Source organism: Orcinus orca, chromosome 3 (genome assembly GCF_937001465.1).
Source record: "Orcinus orca chromosome 3, mOrcOrc1.1, whole genome shotgun sequence".
Classification (NCBI taxonomy): Eukaryota; Metazoa; Chordata; class Mammalia; order Artiodactyla; family Delphinidae; genus Orcinus; species Orcinus orca.
The window spans coordinates 108,308,956-108,331,367 of NC_064561.1; the positions used below are offsets into that span (position 1 = coordinate 108,308,956).

The 22,412-nt window shown below is 40.7% G+C and overlaps 1 protein-coding gene across 3 annotated transcripts in view; it reads right to left on the minus strand.

Annotated features, from left to right (window-relative positions):
• The window catches only part of RHOBTB3 (Rho related BTB domain containing 3), a 975,233-nt gene that overhangs the window by 941,627 nt on the left and 11,194 nt on the right, over window positions 1–22,412 (minus strand). For all 3 annotated transcript variants that reach the window (XM_049707074.1, XM_004263520.3, XM_033400895.2), the window contains exons 4-7: window positions 15,187–15,341; window positions 12,017–12,128; window positions 8,957–9,322; window positions 1,205–1,317 (exon numbers count right to left, since the gene is read on the minus strand). In XM_049707074.1, coding sequence (XP_049563031.1) covers window positions 1,205–1,317; window positions 8,957–9,322; window positions 12,017–12,128; window positions 15,187–15,341 — 746 coding nt within the window. The remainder of the gene's footprint in view (window positions 1–1,204; window positions 1,318–8,956; window positions 9,323–12,016; window positions 12,129–15,186; window positions 15,342–22,412) is intronic.

Here is a 22,412-nt window from a genome sequence, read left to right on the forward strand (position 1 = left end):
CACCAGGGAACTCTCACCTACGTCTTGAATTTGAAAAAAAATGGGAGGGCAGAAGTCTGCAGAGAATACAGATGTACATTTTCACTGGTCCATGAACAAGTTAATCTAGGGAACTTATGAAAAGCAGAATGCAAGTTTATGTGCATGTTTCTACAAAAGAATTATTTAGTTGAATTAAATTGTAAGAGAGCTACCACCCAGCCATACACCTGTACAACTGGACAGCTTCTGTGTACCTACTTCAATGTGTTAGTAAAACAAGAAAAGAAAGGTCTTGCCCTTTAATTCCATGTTACTTTGTTTAAAAAAAAAAGAGAGAGATCATTTTCTCAATTAAAAAATAGTTGGGAGTCTTTATAAAAGTTGATGCAGTTTTAAAATATTACCTTAAATTGTTAATAAACTTAGGTTGTAGAATTGACAGTCATCTGTATAAAAATTAAAGAAATAATCTTTTTTTTACAGTTAATATAAACCTATATTCTGCTAAGCATTGCACACAACTTACCTTTTTTATCTACTGTAGCCAATTTGTTTATCACAGAATCTGAAATAAGAATACACTGGCTAAACTGTATAATGCAGTCATCTTAAAATTTAACAAACCTACTTTTAAGGCCCTTATAGACTCTGCACAATCTCAGTTACTAGAGCTTTCATGTGTACAAGTTTATGACCATATACGAAGTCTACATTTTTATAATCTTTGAGCCTAATGTATAATTTTAAATCTATACTAGGTGAGAAACAAATCCTTAACTGTCTACCTAGTCAAACAGATTTCTCAGAACTCTTGAAAAAGACACACACAGAAACTGGCTTGCCCCTGAAAGCTGTTTGGAGTGAAATCATGAGCAGTGAGAAGGCATCCCCCCACAGCAAGCTTAACTGTAACTGGACAAATTCAACAGCCCTTCATTCTTGACATAGATTGCATATTCCCAGAGCCCCAGGGGAATGTCTCAGAGAATGGAATTCACAAATCAACATTTTAAAGACATGACTCACACATATTTGAATTCTTACATGAATTAAAATCCCAGATAGCAAGAAATCATGTTTATATTTAAAATATTTAAATGGGAAAAAATATACTTAAAGGAAAACTATATATTATTGACACGACTCAGTATATTCATCCATAGTATATCAGTTATAATTCAGAGAAAGTCAAAGTAATCTAACTTACAATAAACTAATTTACCTTTCCTGGTGTTTTTAAAATACATTTAACTTTCTCAATTACATTTGAAACATCCCCAGAATCTTTCAACTTCTTCCTGATATCTTCTTCCAATTCTTCCCACTGGAAGGCGCCTGTGAACAAATTAATATACATTGGATTTTCTGTTACAGCAGGAATAAAAATAAATCTTTTATTAGGTATCAATGTTCCTTTTTTTTAGTATTTTCTTTTAATTTTTATTTATAAAATATATATCCATGTAATTACACTAAAACATTTAAACAGCTCTCACATTAAAAAAAAAAGTTTGGGGCTTCCCTGGTGGCGCAGTGGTTGAGAGTCCGCCTGCCGATGGAGGGGACACGGGTTCGTGCCCCGGTCCGGGAAGATCCCACATGCCGCGGAGCGGCTGGGCCCATGAGCCATGGCCGCTGAGCCTGCGCGTCCGGAGCCTGTGCTCCGCAACGGGAGAGGACACAGCAGTGAGAGGCCCACGTACCGCAAAAAAAAAAAAGTTTGCCTTCACCTAAATTATTTCTCAAAACCTGGAGTCCTTCTTCCTGAACAGCTACTATCTCTTTATAGTAGGTGATCAGCTAGTGATAACAGCAGTGGCTAGTATATGAGTTCCCGTCACAAGTGGTCCAAACCCAAATTATTTACTTGCCCTGAGTAAGAGGTAGTTGTGGTCCTTTCTAAGGTTGAATTAAATCATACTCATCATGGAGAGTAGTGACTGCCACCAGGCAAAGGAGCAGAATGTATTCAGAAGGTCTCATGCATTGTCAGGGTCAGAGTAGGATGTTCCACAGCCAAGTCTACAGAACCACCCTGAAGAAGGGAGCTCGATAATTTTCTGATGAGCTACACAACCACGACATTAGAAAAAAATCACCCCACCTGGTCCCTTCCTCCCTTGTTTTCACCCCAACCCACTTTCAAGCCATCTCTTTCTAGGCTCACTTCAATTCTGTCAGCCCCTTTTCCTCCGTGTCTGACAAAACACAGGGTCAACAAAAGCTCCCCTTTTCCCCAAACACTCCTCTCACTTGGCCTACAGCAGCCTCCTACCCAGCCTCCCTGCTCCTGGGTGGCCTTTTCCCCATCAAATGTATCTTGTTATCAATGCTGATAAATTTCCAAAAGTGTATTTTGAGATTACCCCTATCCATCCCATGGCTTATAGAAAGTCTTAACTCCTAAAAATATAACTCAAAAAGGTGTAGACACAACTGGGAGACCCAGTTTCTAGTTTTATCTCTGCCAGTAATGACTGGTGTTAATTTAGGCAAGTCGCTTCACCTCTCTGGGTAACTCGAGATCCTTTCCTATCTACTCTCAGTCTAGCTCTTCTGATGTTTCCCTTCATGTACCCAGAACTTTGCCAGATGCCTTCATGAATACTGGGGAGTGGAGAGGGCACAGAATAAACATTTATTGAACCAATGAGATCAGGCAATTGCAGCTAGGCTGTACCAAGGAGATCCAAAGCTCATCGGAAGAGTCAAATTGACAGTCCAGTTGCTCTCAGGCCTCATTACAGCTGAGCCCTGCAGTACTTAGCATGTTTGCCTAACTTCTCCTTACCTGCCCTTGACAAGAATGCTGACAGAAGCGAAGTGTAGTAGTTTTCCTCTTCCTCGACTAATAATTTTCAACTTAAAGTCACGTACTCTTTTCACAATCTGATAAATTTTTGGCTCACCACTCCCGAAAATTTCCAATGCACATACAGACATTGCAGACTGTATAAAAATGTTAGGAGTATAGCTGATTCACTTTGTTACAAAGCAGAAACTAACACACCATTGTAAAGCAATTATACTCCAAAAAAGATGTTAAAAAATAATAAAAAAGGTAATTAAAAATATTTTTTAAAAATGTTAAGAGTAGAAGAACCCCTTAGAAGCCAAGGGACCCCAAATCAAGAAAATTCACTCTATGCCAGTGATTCTCACCTCTAGCTGTGCATTACATTTACCTGGAGATCTTTTATAAAATACCATTGGAGGAGGTTTTATCCCCAGACCAGTTAGATTAGAATTTCTCAGGCTGAGGCCCGGACATCAATTTTAAAAGCCTCCCAGGTGATTCTAATGTGCATTGAGAGCTGACAACTATTGCTCTTCCTTTAGACATTTCATCCACTATCAAAACCCAGGGTCAGGGCTTCCCTGGTGGCGCAGTGGTTGAGAGTCCGCCTGCCGATGCAGGGGACACGGGTTCGTGCCCCGGTCCAGGAAAATCCCACATGCCGCGGAGCGGCTGGGCCCGTGAGCCATGGCCGCTGAGCCTGCGCGTCCGGAGCCTGTGCTCTGCAATGGTCTGAGGCCACAACAGTGAGAGGCCCACGTACCGCAAAAAAAAAAACAAACCAAAAACAGGGTCAGTGGCATGCAACAGTGTATGTATGTAGTTTTGACTGTCTACACTCATGCATGTTAAAGGACAGCACAGATATTGTTTCTTAAAAGTAAAATTATATTAACTAAGAACATCTACACAATATATCTCCATTCAGAAGAGTATCTGAAAGAAAGTAAGCATCAAATCTAAATATATGGGATTAGTAGCAGGTAAATCTCTACAGTCCACCAATCTGTTTGAGAACAGACACAGAAAGATCCAATAACTGAAAAGGAAAGTAAGACTAGTTCATAAGGGCACTCTAATGATTGGGCTGTTTTCATAATTAGAAATGCTAATCAAACCATCTTTGACACTTAGGTGCTAATAAAGCAATAGTCAGGCTAAGATTTTCTTTTCTTTTTTTGTGTGTGTGTGGTAATAACATTTAACATGAGATCTATCCTCCTAACATCATTTTAAGTACACAATACCTTATGTTAACAAAAGGCATAATGTTGTATGTACAGCAGAGCTCTAGGACTTGTCTTGCATAACTGACTGTGATTTTCTTTAGTTAACTTCTCAGAGCACCTATTTACTTAGACCCTTAGAGAGCATGGTCTACCCGTGTGCATTCAGCTGTGTTTTCATGCAGTGCAGAAAAATTTCAGGAGCTGGAGAATACTATGCTCATTTCCACAGATTCATTTACTCTGGCAGCATTTCATTAAGTGATGTGAAATTCTAAGGGCCATCTGTGGCAGGAAGAGCTCAAAGCTAAATTCTTGAGGCTCTTACAAAGACTTCAATTCCTCACCATCTGAGATCGCGTGACTCAGGAATTTGCCAGCATAAAGACTGTGTAGTATATTATAAGAATGTTACAATTGTACACCATTTAAGGATTACTCCTCAAGACCAGGAAACCACTGGCCTCACTTTTCAGATTATTCTTCCCTCAGTGTTAGTCATTAAGTACTCAGACATTATGCAGTGTTAGCAGTTTCCAAGAGGAAATTAACATATGCAAAACATACACACTTTCACTGTATCTGTTTGCTCAGAAATTTGAATAGGAAAATAAACAGCAGCCTTTATTATATGGGTAAAGTGTTAACCAGAGGATTAAACAGGCCCTTCCTAAATACAGGACCCAAACGTCCATGGTGACACAGTACCTACAAAATTTCAAATTCCTAAAGGTTAAAAAAACAGAAACATGTTATTTAAAAAGAATTAAGACAGTCTTTGTAATTTGGTTCATTTTTTTAAATATAAAGCAGGAGATAGGTTTAATAGGGTTTTCCAGCCCATGTTTTTGCTCAGGGCAAATATTCCCAAGCACGCCCTGTCATGGAGTTCTGCCTGTGTATCCCAGCCCAACTGACGTGAGTACAACTGGCTCCTGTCCTCCGCGGTTCCCTACATAACCCGCGGGCAGGCCTGGGCTGCTGTGAGGAAACCAGTGTGTAATTGGGTCTTAAGACTTGTGCTCTGTTCAAAAGTTTTTAAATGTTCAACAACAATAAGACAAACAAACAAACAAAACACACAAGCCTGGCCTCTTTATTGAAGTCTGTAAGAAAAAAAAAATTAGGTTTAATATTTTAGTTTGCTTTGATTAAAAACAAATTTTTTTTTTTTTTTAAAGTAACCTATTCAGGGCTTCCCTGGTGGCGCAGTGGTTGAGAGTCCGCCTGCCGATGCAGGGGACACAGGTTCGTGCCCCGGTCTGGGAGGATCCCACATGCCGCGGAGCGACTGCGCCCGTGAGCCATGGCTGCTGAGCCTGCGCGTCCGGAGCCTGTGCTCCGCAACGGGAGAGGCCACAACAGTGAGAGGCCCGCGTACCGCAAAAAAATAAAAAAATAAAAAATAAATAAATAAAGTAACCTATTCAGAAAGACTAAAAGGGTAAAACAAAACATCAATAAACGCTTAGACATTTGAGAATGGGAATCTGGTTGATTTTTCTTCTCTTAACAAATTTTCTGCATTTTTCAAAATTGTCTTTACTGTGCAAATATAGCTTTAATGTCTTTTAAACACAGCAAACAATATCATTTTTGCTTGAGTCTAAGGTTATACTTTGTAAATAATTAAAGAATAATTAACAGGTACCTGCTGAAGCATTTATTTTCCCGTTTCCTCAACCCACATCCGGGTCTCCCTGTAGCCCCAGGTCAATGGCCTGTGGCCCTGGTCATACCTGACACCACCTCTTGACTGGGTCACGTACAAGCAGAGTTCAAAGCAGAAACGTTAATAGCTCAGTATCAGACTACAAAGCCTGAGCTCTAAACTGGTCAAGGGCTTGTAGCTCAGCAACTCCTCCCTGCCATCATGCCCTCTGCCCTATTCCCAGGCTTACTTAGTTTCCACCCAACTGCTAAGCATTCACTTTCCCCAACTTCAGGCAGGGGCTACAAGAAGGCACAGGCAGCCCCAGTTCCAGAGAGCTCCGCATCAGTCAGCCTTGCAGCTGACTCCATTCTGACCCTGTGCCCTGAGACTAATAACTGGGTTCCTCTCCTGGGCCTCTGGGCTGAATTCCAGGCCCTTATCTGCTGTGGCTGGTCCCAGTTCTTTCAAGAGCAGGTGCTGCAGCTACTTGTGATCCATGGCCTCAGCACTGCCTGGAGACTGTTGGAAATGCAGAACCTCATGCCCCACCCCAGCCCCACTGAATCAGAATCTGTACATTAACAAGATCGCCAGGTGACTTGTATGCACTTTAAGGTTTGAAAAGCACCGGTCCAGATGATGGACAAGCCGCAAGACCAACCAACTACCTGTTGTCAGAATGTTGGCCTTCCTAAGGCTGAGCTCCAGAATAACAGGGCCTTCTGACTGGACTCCTGTCTTCCCACCATCACCAGAGATGATCTTTCTAAAGCCCAGTCTGATCATGCATAAAATTCTAGATCAGCTTCTAAGGACAGCAGGAAGAGCTCCCACTGGCCTTGCCAGCCTCAGCTCCTTCCAGTCATCACCTCCCACTCTGTGCTCCAGCCATGGAAACTACCTGTGGTTCCCAGAAAACAGCACTCACCAAAAATTACATTTTCATTAATGCAAGTTTCTCAATATATTAATTTCTTTCAAAATGCATTAGAGTGAACACATGAAAAAGTTATAATGGACTCTGGGGAAGGGGACTGGGGGATGAGGATAACTTTTTCTTTTCTTTCCCCCTTTTTTCCATCTGCAAGTATTAATTTTACAATTAAAAAAAAATTACTCCCTAGGAGAAAGACAAGCAGGTTCTGTCACTGGAGAGACATCTAGCTATTTTATTGCTACCGTATTAAAGAGGATAAAACTGACCTCAAAGTGTTTGTGTGCCTTTGAAAGTATTTAATGGATACTGTGGGAAACTTGCTAAATAATTTATAATTTCAACAGCAAACTCATTGAAAAGAAAAGCCAAACACTTCCTTCATGGTTCTCTGACATATCATTAAAGACTTTTTTTTCTTTAACATGTAAACATTTTGGTTTTTCAAAATTAGTCTTAAATTCTGAACTGTGAGATTCTAAGTTTAAACATAAAAATCCGTAGTACTAAATGAAGTCTCTAACTTATCTGGTTTATTCATATGATTCACAGCTACTAGAGTCTACTCACTAGTTCAACCAGCACTTACAGAGAAGCCTCCATGCTGAAGGCACTGTGCTGGTATGCTCTCTAGGAGTGGTTATTTATGCCTTTTCCAAGCCAATATTCACTGAACAATGGATTTAATACCTACCCTCACATTCTACTCCAATATGTATATTTTTAATCCACTTAAATCTGCATGCTGCATCTGTATTTTTCACAACCATTAACTTTTATTTTAACTTTTAAAACTAAAAACAACCCAAATGAAAAAAAGGGAAATCTTAACATGAATCATTTCAACTGAAGGCTACCCAAATCTTTGATGCTAAATAATACTTTTTTCTTTATTTGCAAACTTTTATAAACTTGTCATCAATCTCCAATTCTGAATCTAAAAACAGATCATAAATGTTTCTCCCAACACACTGCAGAGAAGGATCTACTTCAACCTAATAATTCATTAGCACATGATTCCAAGTAGAAAAAGAAAATTAAAGAAGAGAGAAATCTGGGACTTCCCTGGTGGCGCCATGGTTAAGAATCCACCTGCCAATGCAGGGAACACAGGTTCAAGCCCTGATCCGGGAAGATCCCACATGCCGCAGAGCAACTAAGCCCGTGTGCCACAACTACTGAGCCTGCGCTCTGGAGCCCGCGAGCCACAACTACTGAGCCCACGTGCCACAACTACTGAAGCCCGTGCACCTAGAGCCCGTGCTCCGCGACAAGTGAAGCCCACACACCGCAACAATGAGTAGCCCCGCTCACCGCAACTAGAGAAAGCCCGCGCGCAGCAACGAAGACCCAACGCAGCCATAAATAAATAAATAGTATTTTTTTAAAAGAGAGGGATTCCCTGGTGGTGCAGTGGTTGAGAGTCCGCCTGCCGATGCAGGGGACGCGGGTTCATGCCCCGGTCCGGGAAGATCCCACATGCCGCAGAGCGGCTGGGCCTGTGAGCCATGGCTGCTGAGCCTGCGCATCTGGAGCCTGTGCTCCGCAGCGGGAGAGGTCACAGCAGTGAGAGGCCCACGTATCGCAAAAAAAAAGAGAGAAATCTTCAGAAAATGTATATTTAGATGCTTACTTTAAAAATCACTTTACATCCATGCTTTTCCATTCCTATATAGGACACTTAGATGTGAGACCTTTAGTTCATCTGCTAAAATAACTCATAAAGAGTCTAATTTTTAGAATATACATGCTACTCAGTTTTTTAAAGGACAAGAAGAAAAACAATTGATAAGCTGAATATTACAAAGAGCACAGTAAATAAAAGAAGTAAAGTCTAAAATAATCATAGTCAAAGTTGATCAGATCTCAGCTTGAACTAACTTTAGACTAACTTTAGCAACTGTTTCTAGTTGCTAAACTGAATGCAACGACCATGCTAACTTCTCTCCTCAATTCCCTCCAAAATCTGGGTCAAACAAACAAAACAAATGAATAAGTAGCTAAAGACACTTATTTTCATATATACTTGAAGTATTTTATTTCTTTAAAGTTAAACTGGACAATAAATTCTTGTATTTTCACATTTTGGAGTTTTTAAAAAATAAAGTACTAACATAGCTGTTCAATAGGAAAAGAGATTATTGTTTTTACAAGTAGATTTAAAACCAAGGCAAGGAAACTTGTAAAGAGACAGAAAGCTTGGACCAATTCCTATCGATAAAGCAAATACTACTTCATGTATAATCGTCACCTCAGATGGTAGGAAGAAAAGAAACGTGAAACCAACCAGTATACCTGAGACCACAGGCCATACTTCATTTCAAAAGCTTATGAGAATGTGCCAGAACCATTTGACAAGATACCTGAATAAATGAAGCGCAGAATGTCTGATAAACAAGAACAGAAGAGGGCATCTTTAACAATGACTCGTAAGGGTGGGTTGCCTGGAGACTCCTGGCTAGCACCTGGAAACGCAGGATCTCTGTTTATAGCAAAGAGATCCTGGGTAGTTCGGATGATACTGGAATCCTGAATGTCAGCAGGACTCTTCACATTGAAAAGCAGCATGAAAACATGGCTGACGGCACAGAGAACGATCTTGTGGGCCTCAGCCACTTCCTTTAAATCTGGGTTGTAAAATACCACGTCCACGCACTGGCAGCAGAACAGCAAGTTATTTAGGTCAGCATTATAATGTGATGCTTCAGCCTTCAAGACAGGCATTTTTTCTGTTTCAAAGAAGAAAAAAAATAATAAATTATTCTTTAGGTCTATGGGTCCCCATCATTTCCGGTTTATTTTAAACACAACAAAACAATATTTTTTAGTGTTATTAGGTTGAACTATATGAAGTTGCCAATATTTGGCCATTTTTGACCTATAAAACAGCACTTTCTGTATAGCTTACTCTAATTATGAACACATATAAACTAACTATCCAGGGATTAAAACAGACACACAGAAATACTGTATTTACTTTGTGTAGTGCAAATGAAAAATGTACTAATGCCATAAAGAGCATTTCTCACTATGTGTGTCCCAAAATAAAATTTTTCTCCAAATACTGAATTTTAGTATGTTGGTTGCCATCATCCTTTACTTTCACCTGATGAAAAAACTCAAAGAAATTACTGAATAAATTCTGAAGAACCCAACCTCACATCTGAAGTTGTTTTCTTTCTGGGACTGGAAATGGATGTGGAGGGATAAATTGTTAAAACTGCAGCCGTTCAAAGCTAGGGCTCAGAGTCTTAGACGCTACTGTTTGAAACCATCGTGAACATTTTATTCTGATGCTAAAATTTTTTTTTCCTCCTAGTAAAACACTATACTTCCCGAGAACCAGCTCCTTCCCCTCAGCACACCTCAGGGAGATTGCTGTTAGGCTCCCTGAGTTCCAAGAGGGGATGTTACCTTCCATTTCCTAGCGTGATTGCTAACAAAATTAGATTAGCCTCCATCAATGCAGGACCTCCACACAGAGGACCACACTCTAGGCCCTCATCATAGGTCCTAATTGTGAACTCTCTGCAACAGCTGCGCTGAGGACAGTGTGATCTGTGAAGGGTTGCTTGAAGGTTATGCAACCATCTAAACAAGTGCAATTCAAACTTCTTCAGGAATAAAAATTCTTTATTCTAAAGCAAAACTCCTGTCTACAAAATGGACAACAACAAGGTAGGTTGGGAGGCAGACTCTTTCTGCACTGTACCCTACCCAGTCTCCTCTCCACTGCCAGAGGCACCTTACAGACCCTTAAAGTCTGAGAACAGTTTGAAAACCATGTGCCCCAGAGCCCAGGATCTGTCCTTAGAACAAGTCAGCACCAGAACAAATGTGTACCCAGACTGGGTTATGTTCAGTGTGAACCCAGACTGGACCCTGGGTTACAATCAGTGCAATTCCACATCTCTCCCATTGGAAGGGGTACAAGAGACAGCCTTGTGGAAGCTGAGGCTGTACTGCTGACAGGACACTCCTGAAGGCCCTGCCCACTATCCCACCTAGCGTTCCCAAATGAAGACCCACAGGAGAAACTCCTTTTAGTGCTAAATGACATGAAATGCTTTGCTTTCTCTGAGGAACTGGTATGTTTTCTCTTCTTGATTAATAAGAACTAAGAAATTATCTGTCAGTATTATTTATTTGGCTATTCCCCACTCCTCTTCTCATCCAGAAGGTACTTAAGGCTCCAGTGTTTGCTACATAACAGACCATGTGGCCCCTTTCACTGTGCACACCACAAAGTGCAAAGTCAATTTAACGGTCTATGTATTCACATTTTTTAAAACTTGGAATTGACTTCCTGTACAAATCTATACTTTCCTGGTTTGTTAACTTACATTCATTCATTCAACAAATATTTATCAAGTACCTTTTAAAAATAATATCCATAATTAATTGACCTGAATAGAGTACTAGTCTACCATTGCTATCACAAAATTATGCAATAAGTTCTGATAACAGGGCTTCCCTGGTGGCGCAGTGGTTGAGAGTCCACCTGCCGATGCAGGGGATTCGGGTTCGAGCCCCAGTCTGGGAGGATCCCACATGCCGCGGAGCGGCTGGGCCCGTGAGCCATGGCCGCTGAGCCTGCGCCGTCCGGCGCCTGTGCTCCGCAGCGGGAGAGGCCACAGCAGTGAGAGGCCCGCGTACCGCAAAAAAAAAAAAAAAATTCTGCTAACAGTTGATGTAATTTTATTTATTTTTAACTATTGTCTTCTAACCTTGTATTATGAACATTTTCAAACACACAAAAAAGTTGAAAGAATGATACAATGAGCACACATATATCTTGCCCTTAAATTCTATAATTATTAATATTTTGTCATTTTTGGCTTTATCTCTAGATTTTCTCTCTCCCTCTCTCACTCACGAACCATTTAAAAGTAAGTTGTAATCATCAGGATAGTTCAGTTCTAAATACTTTCACATTTATCTCCTAAAAATAAGGACATTCTTCTATTAACCACAATACTATTATCGTACATAAGAAAATTAACAGTAATTCCATAATATCATCTAATTTCCTGTCCATATTGAAATTTTACCCAACTGTCCCAAGAACATCTTTTAGATGTTTTTATTGAACCAGGATCCACTCAAGTTTCATGCATTACATTTGGTTATTTCTCATTAGACTATAATCTAGAACAGCTCTCTACCATACACACTATTTTTAAGAATACATAGGCTCAAGTTTTCAAGACAACAGTCCTCAAAATGTGGTCCAGGTACCACCTGCTTCTGAATCATCTGGGAAGCTTATTTAAAAATCAGATTCAGGCTCCATCCCAGATTTACTGAATCAAAATGCCAAACGAGTCCCGAACACACTCAAAATTGAGAACAACTGCTATGACTTGTGAAATGATCTACAATAAATATCAACCGAATGTCTAGACATTGGCTAATAAATGCACCTGGTTGTTCAAGCTGAGGTGGTCTAATTCCGTGAAACGAGTTGCTCATTTTCCTTTTCTTCATTTTTTCACTTGTCTTCTGATTTAAAGCTTGAATCATAAAATACTCCAACTAAAACATGAATCAAATTTTAATTAAAGCTCCAACGAAATGATGTATCTGACATGATTATTTGTACCCCAAACCACATCTGCCGTGTTTTTAATGCCAGTACCGACTACATGTACGCTTTAGCAAACACTTTTAAACAATTTGTTTTATTAAAAAAAAGACAAAAATCTTTCAAGTAGAACAGATTGTGCCTTGTCTAAACATAAATAAACTATCAATCAAGCAGGAACTGTATTTTCTCTTGAATAATCAAGAAAGCCAAGCAGTACAACTGTGTGACTGCCAATAACCATCTTGTGGGCAACCACAGCAACTAATACTAGAGAAATTCAAGGCAAGAACAGATCTGGCTCTATGCTGCATATACCCGTATCAACTAGGAAAGTTCACACGCACTCTACTTTTTTTCCTGAGTAAGTTACTTTGAAATACATCATTTATTTTATAAATTAAATATCTTAACCACATGCACTTACATAGCTCTAGGCGTACGAGGCCTGGGGCAAAAAGTACAAATGGAAGTCCACATACCACATACCTAAATATTTAAGCATTGTAAATCAAGAAAATAAACTGTTACGTAAAATATATTCTATCCTCCTGCTTTGACCAGTATGTCATCATTAAAGCCTGGAAAGCCAGGCTCAGATTTAAATTCTTAGAGTCCTCGGAGTTTCATGCAGCATAGGGAGAGCTGGCCCCTAACTCCTGGAACCGAAAACCATTCCTCCTCTTCTCTCCCCATCCTCCAACACACACCTGCTCACCTGAGGAGGCTGGTGCATACAGGCGGACATCCACACCTACACAAGCAAGCTCCATCCACTGTCCCCTCCCCAACTCCTCATATGCAGTCACTCCTCAGCCACCACTCAGGACTAGGGGTGCAAACACCAGCCATGCAGTCCACCTTCAAGAGGACAGACCCAGGAAAGAGGCTTGTACAGACCTGGGAAATAGATTCAGAGCCAGCTGGTCAGAGAATTCTGGGGTCCTGGGTTTGGGAGCATGGTTACAGCACTGTTCCACAGAACTCTCTGCTTTGTTTTGATGGAAATGTCCTATAACATTGGTGCTAATCATCGGAACAGTAGCCACTAGCTACATGTAGCTATAGAGTACCTGAAATGTAGATAGTTCACCTGAGGAACTGAATTATTTTTTAATTAATTTAAATATAAACAGCCACGTGTGGCTAGTGGCTACCACATGGATGATGCAGGTCAGGAAGGGAGCTACTAGCTGTAGTGGGCACATCCCCATGGCTCCATCAACTCGTGCCCTATGGGAAGGGGTGCAACTGGAGGAGGACCAGATAAGGCTTTCTAGAGCTCCACAGCACATGCCACCCTTGCCCAGGTCTGAGGGTAACATTGCACAGCTCTTCCTCCCTGACTCTTAAACACAAGATAGTAAAATGCTCCTTTCACTCTGACATTATCACTCCATCCATATTCCTGCAAACACCATTGTCTCTTACACTCAAGATCCCAGCTGTACTTTACTATTCAAGAGTCTAAAACGAGACCTTTCTCATCTTATTTTCATATTCTCATTAAGTCTTGAGTTAGCGAAAAAAGAAACCGCGAAGTTTTTCTCCTGACTTCGACCACATCTTCAATTCTCGTCATGCCTCCAACACTAGGTGTTAGGAACAAAGAGAAACAATGAGAGAAAAGAAGAGAAAGTGAGAGTTGGGAAATGGGAAGAGCGATCCTGAGAAGTTCAGGGTCAGGAACCTGGAAAGGGGAACCAGGAGACCAAAGGCCCCCAAGAGCTCCATCTTCTCCAACAAATGAAACCAGACTATCTTCCCCGACACACCCACAACTCCCTAGGAATTTCGGGGAAATGTAAAATTCTTAGAACTAGGATTTTTTTAAGCCACTACAATATAATCAGCTTGACAGAAAAATTATATTTCACCCCTCTTTACCTTTCTACCCACTGCTCATCACTAAACAAATAAAACAGAAGATTCTCACAGTCATTGATAACATCAATTGTGAGTGTATCTTCCTTAATGCTGTATTATTGTTTCTTTACATTACTGAATGAATAATAGCCATTTATATTTGACAGAAATCAGAACTATTATATTGGGTTCTTATTTTATCTCTGGTTCTTATTTGGAGTTGAGTAACTCTAGAACAAATGAAATTTCTCTGGTCATCTGTAGAAACCTCAACATTTCGACATGAATATATACAATGAATAGTCTGGCATACTGGATAAAGTACTTGATGAAGAGCTAGGGAACTGATGGAGAATCCAAAGTGCTCCCGCTTAATGTAGGGTTTACTTTGGTTTAAGTCTCTTGTCAATGTTTACTAGATTTGTCTGTTGAAAGGAGTCACTCCTTAGAGGGTTGGAAAGAGAGTTCCAAAGTCAGTAGTGCTTAAACGATACAACTCCACAGGTATTCTCCAAGGGCCACGCAGTCCTAGTGTCGTAGGGTAGGCGCTGTGGGCTAAGGTGGGCCTCAGAATGCCTGCAGGACCCAATGGATGCCTCTGCAACACAGCAACAGACGCTGGCTCCCCACTACCTGTCTAACAAGAAGCCATTTGTACAAGTAGTTCTTCTGGATATTTTTTGAGCTACAGCAAAATCAGGAGTATATGAAACCTTGCCGAAGCACACATAGTGAAGAAAAATCATTCTTCTCAAGTAGCAGACAGAAATGAAGGAGAACTTTCAGGCCCTGCTGGTTCAGGTCGCCAGGCTCATCAAGCTGTGTAAAGATTACTAAATCTTTTCACTAAAAGTGACAAAATGTCAGTTGCTAAACAGACATCACGGGTTTGTGTAAAGTGTCATCAAATGGAAAATTCAAATTATCATGTTAGACAACAGAAAATGTTTCATTTGGAGAGAGAAGCAAACTTAGAGAGCTTTACTCTGACAAAACCCTTTTTGTATTTGCTCCCGTTTTATTTCACAAGGTTAAACACTAATCCTGCTTTTAAAACTAAAGTTCTAATTGATGCTATGGAAAACAGCTAAAGAGCCAACCTGACAAATGACTCTAATTTATGTGACTGGAATTTCCACTTACCACTCCTCCAAAATATTTTCCTATGTAGAAGTCATCAAGGCTGTGTAGTTCCAGATAGGTGGCTCCTAGTTCTTTAGCAAGTTGGATCCCTTCCGTCGTACTGACACAGCTCCCTCTGTCTGAGGTACACAGTGGGCATGTGCAAGGTAACTCTTCTGAGAAAATGAATATGAGGAACAAAGACTTTTGAAATTTAACATGAAAAGATGTACCTAGACAACCTGGACATTAAACAGCAAATTAAGAGCTCATGCCAGAATCACACTTCAGGGCCATTTAATATACCCACTATTCACTAGACTCTGAATGAGAAGTGTCAGTGATAACAGCAAGGTCCCTAAAATAAACAAGCTTCAAACGCAAGAAGAATGAATAGGACCTTAGAAAACAGAAAAATTTTTAAATAGGTGAATGAATATTACCAAGGCTATTATAGTAATTAGACCAATCAGACGGTAATGCCAGGCCTGCTTCCTTTTATACAACCTTGACATCCTGAATATCAATACAAAATCAACAACCTGACTGCCCACAGAAACCATGGATTGGCGCTTTTTTTTTTTTGTAATAAACTTTAGATATATTCACTAAGTTTGAATAGATCTTATACTTTTATTTTAATAGAATCCTCAACTTGCCCTCAACCTCTAAGGCTGCAAAATTGCCAGTCTTTGTAAATTGCATATGAAGTACGTTCTTATTCATCCACACATTTCAATTACTGAACTCTAAAGCATTCAACTGCAGAGATCAAATCCAGTCACTTTTTATCTTGTTTCAAAATTAAAAAATTAAAAACTGAAGAAATAAAAAAGTAATTACTCAAAATGTGAACTGTCCCAAGAGTCATGGCTGTACCACGTACAGATCTATGGCTGGGAAGGTTGTACATCAACCCATCTCTAAGGACACACCTTCATAACTCTAAAAATGTATGTTCAACTCCATATCCGTCAGCCAGCTTTGTTTTGTTTCATGCTATATTATCAGATATGTCATTGGTCAAAAGGCAGCCAAGTCAAAAGGGGGTAAATCCGTTTCTAAAAGAGCATGTTGTTGTAGGCTGGCTTCCCTGAGAAGCAGACTCTGAGATGGAGACTGATGTGCTGGAGGTTTACTGGGGGGTAATCTTGAGAACGTCTCTTCTCAAGGGTGTAGGAAGCAGGTCTGGGCAGAGGAAGAATTCGAACAGCAATGCTGTTGCAACAGAGACCTGAGCCATTTGACAGGGGCCTCTGGAGCTTTGATGGCCCTTTAGAGTGGTTCTCCATACAAAGCTGGGCCTTTGTATCCCTACATCAGCCAGTAATTAAAGGAGGGCTGCCCTGTGGAGGGAGCAAAACCTTGGGCAAGCGGCTTCTATCAGCACAGGGATAATGCCTGGAAAGGGACTCAGCTGTTCACCATCAGCGGCCTAAAGACCAGGTAACTGAGGGAATAAGTACAGTGGTCCTGAAAGGGCATTTAGGCTACTCCCCACCACAGCATACACAACAAATGTCCTACCAATGAACTGCATAGAGATGGAGCAAATGTATGTATACATGGCGTGCACGCTAAGGATATTCAGTGCACGTGCATACTATACATGTAACATGCATGTGTGCACATACACATACGACTTAGATAATTCAGCTTCACTGAAAGCATTTTGAGCTCAGAAACCATGTATTCACATCCTCATTTTGCAGAGGAGGAAGCTGAAGCTCAGAGAGGTTATGACTTGTCCAACTCTCCTTGTGTGTTAGAGATGGAGAAACAATACAACTGTTACTTGCTCTACCTGATAAGGAGCCATCAAAAGATAAGATAAAAATTTAGTTTGAGTAAAAAATTATTAATTCCAAAGATGTGGTGATTTAAAAATGAAGCCTTGGTTTCTCTAAATTATACAACAAATCCTAATCTGAGTTCTTGCATTTACTTTTTCTAAGATCATTTTTGGTTCGGAACAAATAAAGTTACCAACACAATTTAGCCTATCTTGAAAAATAACACATTGGTATTTCACATTTTTTACAAAGCCTTCATAAACAGCGCCTTTGATTTTCTGAAGACAGAGATCTTCTTATGACTACAAAGCTCTCCTTATGCTGATGGAATGGGGTGGGTAGGCAGATCATCTTATTAAACTTTATTTCTGGACAAAAATAAAGTCAGCAGTGTGTTGAGTGAAAAATTAAGAGAGCATAATGTAAAATAATGGCTAGGAAATAAACTTGGTTTCAGGGAAAATCCCGCTAGTGTCAGGTTTAACCCAGCTGAGCGGGGTTTTCCATTGTGTGTAGCCACAAGCATCTTACCAACCTAGAAAGTGCCTCCTTATATCCAACCATTATGTCTCCTCTATGTCACAGAAGACATTTTTTTTTGTTGTTCACTTGCACCCAAAAGGAAAAATGCCTACTCATTACATATTAGGTAGGAGAATCAATAAAACATTATGGATTAAATAAACCTACATTTAGCATTTCATCAGGAACAATGAGAAGACCCAATATAATCTTAAATTGTGGTGCCTTCTTCAGGACTCGCTCCTATGAGCCTACCTCAGAGTCCTGGAACATCAGAATCAGTGTTATTCTTCTAGTTAACACTGTAGTCTTTTATTTTTTTTTTCTTATATATTATCTTTCAAGGTGTTATCACAAAACGTCTATTATTTTTAAAAGCAAACACAATGTAACTCTGGAATTAAAATGAATGGCATCTCTTTCAAAGCAATGGACTTGAGAACATATAGGGTGATTCTTACAATCTTGCCAGTGCTTGAGATTCTTAGAAATCCTTTGAGGAATTCCAGCCTTGCAATGTACTAGGCACTGTCAGAGCTCCAAAAAGAAAAGATAGGATGCCCGCTTTCAGGAACTTAAGGCTATGAATACACCTTTGTCAAGTCTGGAGAAAAATTTCTACTCTAAAGATAGATTCAATATTTAGTAAAAGCCAAAAATTTATTCAGAGCCAAGTATTATGAAGACACACACACAGTCAAGCTTGTCAAAACATGTATAACAAAGGAAAGAGATGAGACTGATTGTGTTTGCTGAAGTTGTTCTTAAAGGAGCTGGAGAGAGGAGTTACCAGAACACCTAGCATAGTTCCACAGACTGCAAGGGATTGGAGGAGGGAGGAGCGATACGTGTCCTTGAGTTGAAGAGACAGATTTAGCTTTGTAATGACTTTGTAATCACATCTTACAAGGTCAATTAATTTCATCCTGTTAGTAAAAATGATCTTTTCACTTCTGTATATCATTCATAAAGCCATTCATTCACTCACTGAACAAACTGAGCACCTACCACACCTCAAATAGCAGGGATATAAAGATACACAGATAAATGAAACTCATGGTCAACTGAGCCAAGACAGATACGACTGCAGATAATTATAAGTACTGGGGCTTGCTTGGTGGTGCAGTGGTTAAGAATCCGCCTGCCAATGCAGGGGACATGGTTCGAGCCCTGGTCCGGGAAGATCCTATAAGCCGCGGAGCAACTAAGCCCGTGCGCCACAACTACTGAGCCTGCCCTCTAGAGCCCACGAGCCGCAACTACTGAGCCCACGTGCCACAACTACTGAAGCCCACGCACCTAGAGCCTGAGCTCCGCAACAAGAGAAGGCACCGAATGCAAAGTCCGAGCACCACAACGAAGAGTAGCCCCCGCTCGCCACAACTAGAGCCCATGTGAAGCAACGAAGACCCAACGCAGCCAAAAAAAAAATAAAATAAAATAAAAACTAAAATAAAGGTGTACAAAATCACCATAGGAACAGAGGAGAAGAAATTAACTCTGCCTGGGGGATTGTGAAAGGCTTCACAGAAGAGGCAACGATTTAAAGGGTAAGGATGAATTCGCTATGCAGATATGACAGGGGTTGTGCAGAGGGCCAGTCCACTCAGAGCATGACACAGTATAGCACATGCTGAGGCCTGAAGGTGAGAAAAAAGGGAAGACATCGCTTCCACTTTCAAGAGAGCAAGCTAAGCCCACACTGCAATCTCCTCTCCCTGCCAAATCACAGAAATCACGAAATAATGAGGGGGAGGGGGAAGAGGTGGGAAGGAGAAAGGAAGGAAGGAAGCAAGGGATGGGGGAGGGAGAAAGAGAGAGGAGGAAGGGAGGTGTGCACATGCAGCAACATTCAAACATTAGGAGAGACTCTCATCAGCCCAGAAACTAGGAACACCTGAGGGGCTGCAGGCAATACGCACAGGACGACCAAAGAGGGATGCTGAGGCTTGGAGGACAGGTGGCACCTCATGCACTGCAGCAACATGTAAGTGCTCATTGCCTCATGAAGGGGGTCGAGGAGGAGACCAAGGGCAAATGAGGGGAGGTTAGCTGGAGGACCCCAGCAGAAGTAGAGAGGCCCATGGGTCCTAGAGCAGCCCAAGCCTAAGATGAGCCTGGAACATCTGTGCCAGAAAGCAAGGAAGGACTCAAATTAATTGGAGAGAGCATGAAGAGGTTCCCTCTAGGCAAATTTGGGGTAACTGCAGTATCAGAAAGAATAATGAGAAGAACAGATTATAAAATACTGAATTTAAAAAACAAACCCATGGGGGCTTCCCTGGTGGTGCAGTGGTTGAGAGTCTGCCTGCCGATGCAGGGGACACGGGTTTGTGCCCCGGTCCGGGAAGATCCCACACGCCGCGGAGCGGCCGGTCCCGTGAGCCGTGGCCGCTGAGCCTGCACGTCCGGAGCCTGTGCTCCGCAATGGGAGAGGCCACAACAGTGAGAGGCCCGCGTACCGCAAAAAAACAAACAAACAAAAAAAAACCATGAATCATAATGATTCAAAGAAAGATGTGGGAGCAGAGAAAAGGGAAAGCCCTATTTACAGAAGAATGCCAACTAATAAGTGTAGAAGGAATGATAAGAAATCACTATTTTGTAACCACAGTTATCACAACTGAAGGAATCATGCAAAATAATGGGCTTGGATTCTTTAAAAATGTCATGAAAGATACCCCACCCCCCAAAAAAAGGCTGGGTGATTGGGAACTGTTCTGAATTAAAAGAGACCAGGGAGACTTGACAACTAAATGCAATGCATAGTTCTTAATTTCATCCTGGATTAAAAGAACAAAAAACAATAAAACCAGCTTTGGAATACGTGGAAAAATGTGAATATGGGTTATATTTTAAATAATAGTATAACAGGTAATAGTATATTTCTTGAGTGATGATTGCATTACGGTTAATAGGAAAATGGCTCTGTTCTTAGATGAGACATGCTTAATTAATCAGGATTGAAGAAATCCCATAATGTTTACAATTTACTCTTAAATGGTTCAAACAAAACAAAGTGTGTGTGTGTGTGTGTGTGTGTGTGTGTGTGTTTGTATTTGTAATTTCTGGAGTTCACTGTCCTATTCTTATCAAGTTTCTTGGATTTGAAATTTTGCAGATAAAAGTTAGAAAAAAAAAAGAAAGTTTCTCAAGATTTTAAAGAATTGAGTACCATGATCTGGCATATTCTAGAATGATTATTCTGAGAGGATTCATTTCAGAAAGAAGCCAAGCAGGAAAAGGAGGCCAGAGGCTGATTTACCAGGAAGCCTAAGTTTCAAGGCCCTTCCTTGTGGGCTGTTTCCAAGCCTTGGGAGAAACCTAGGCATTACATTCTTTCACATGACGTATGCTTTTGTAAAATCTGCAAAATAAGATATTCTGACTATGTCTGGTTAAGACATAAGTCTCTCTCCAGTCCAGCTCACTTCACCTTGCATCAGGCAGCTCTGGAGTAGCCACGGACATTTTTAGGATCCTGCTAAGGGGAATTTAAATTTAGGTTTAGCGAGATATTATTTGTGGTTTGTAGTCACTTCCTTGTAAGTGTTTGCGAGCTGTCTTGGTACATGAATGGCCTTCAGGAATGCTTCTTCCACCCACTGTGCAGACTAATTTGGCGTCACGACACAAAGAGGCAGAGCTGAAAAACAAACACAACAAAAACCGAAGTGCCCAGCATCACAAAGATGTGGAGAGTGAAGAAATACGCTGGAAGAAAAACTATCATTCTCTTCTCCCTATAGAAAATCTCAAAAAGCGGTTATCATGTGAAGAACTGCAAAGACTGTGAGCACAAAAAACATAAGAAAAGTTAAAGAAGTGTCAGGTTTTTTTTGTTCTTTTAATTATTTTATTTATTTATTTATCTTTGGCTGCATTGGGTCTTAGTTGCTGCGTGTGGGCTTTCTCTAGTTGTGGCAAGCGGGGGCTACTCTTCATTGCGGTGCATGGGCTTCTCATTGCCGTGGCTTCTCTTGTTGCAGAGCACGGGCTCTAGGTGCGCAGGCTTCAGTAGTTGTGGTTTGTGGCCTCAGTAGCTGTGGCTCATGGGCTCTAGAGCGCAGGCTCAGTAGTTGTGGCCCACGGGCTTAGTTGCTCCATGGTGTGTGGGATCTTCCCAGACCAGGGCTCAAATCCGTGTCCCCTGCATTGGCAGGTGGATGCTTAACCACTGTGCCACCAGGGAGGCCCAGGTTTTTAAACAATAGAAACTTTTTTTAATGTCTGTGGTATTTGACAGCTTTTTCGGAGTTGTAATTTCTTGTGCTTTCTTTTCACATTCTAAATAAATATTCATTTGTATACATATATGTATCTGTAATTTTGTAGTTTTTTTTCTTACAAAGGACCTCTAAAATTGTGTAAGTTTCAGATCCTGCAAATCTGGAACTGCCCCTTTAGACCAAAATGAAGGTCATTATGAGAGATAATTAAATGACTAGGAACTGAAATCCAGTGAAGATGATGAGAAAGCAATGAATTTTTTTTTTGAATTTTTGAATTTTATTTATTTTTTATACAGCAGGCTTTTATTAGTTATCTATTTTATACATATTACTGTTTATATGTCTAGGGGTATGATTCTTGGTTTGGGTCCAAGAAAGCAATGAATTTGAGGTTAATTTAAAATATAAAATCAAAAGAGCATCTTAGTCAACTGGATATGGGGAATAGGAACGGAAGTTGGGTTGGATGATTCTAGTTTGGGTGAATGGATAGGTTTGGCATCATTCACCAAGACAGGGAACTCAGCAGAAAGAGGAAGATGTCTGTGGAGACATGGGTCAGGAGAGAGACTGGAGCCAGAAAAACAGTCTGGGTAATCACCAGTGTCTATACAGGGGAAGCTAGGGCAACAGATTAGCAGGTCCATGGTCACAGTAAATAGCAAGAGGTGAAGCTGAAGGATGGGACCCTGGGCAACAA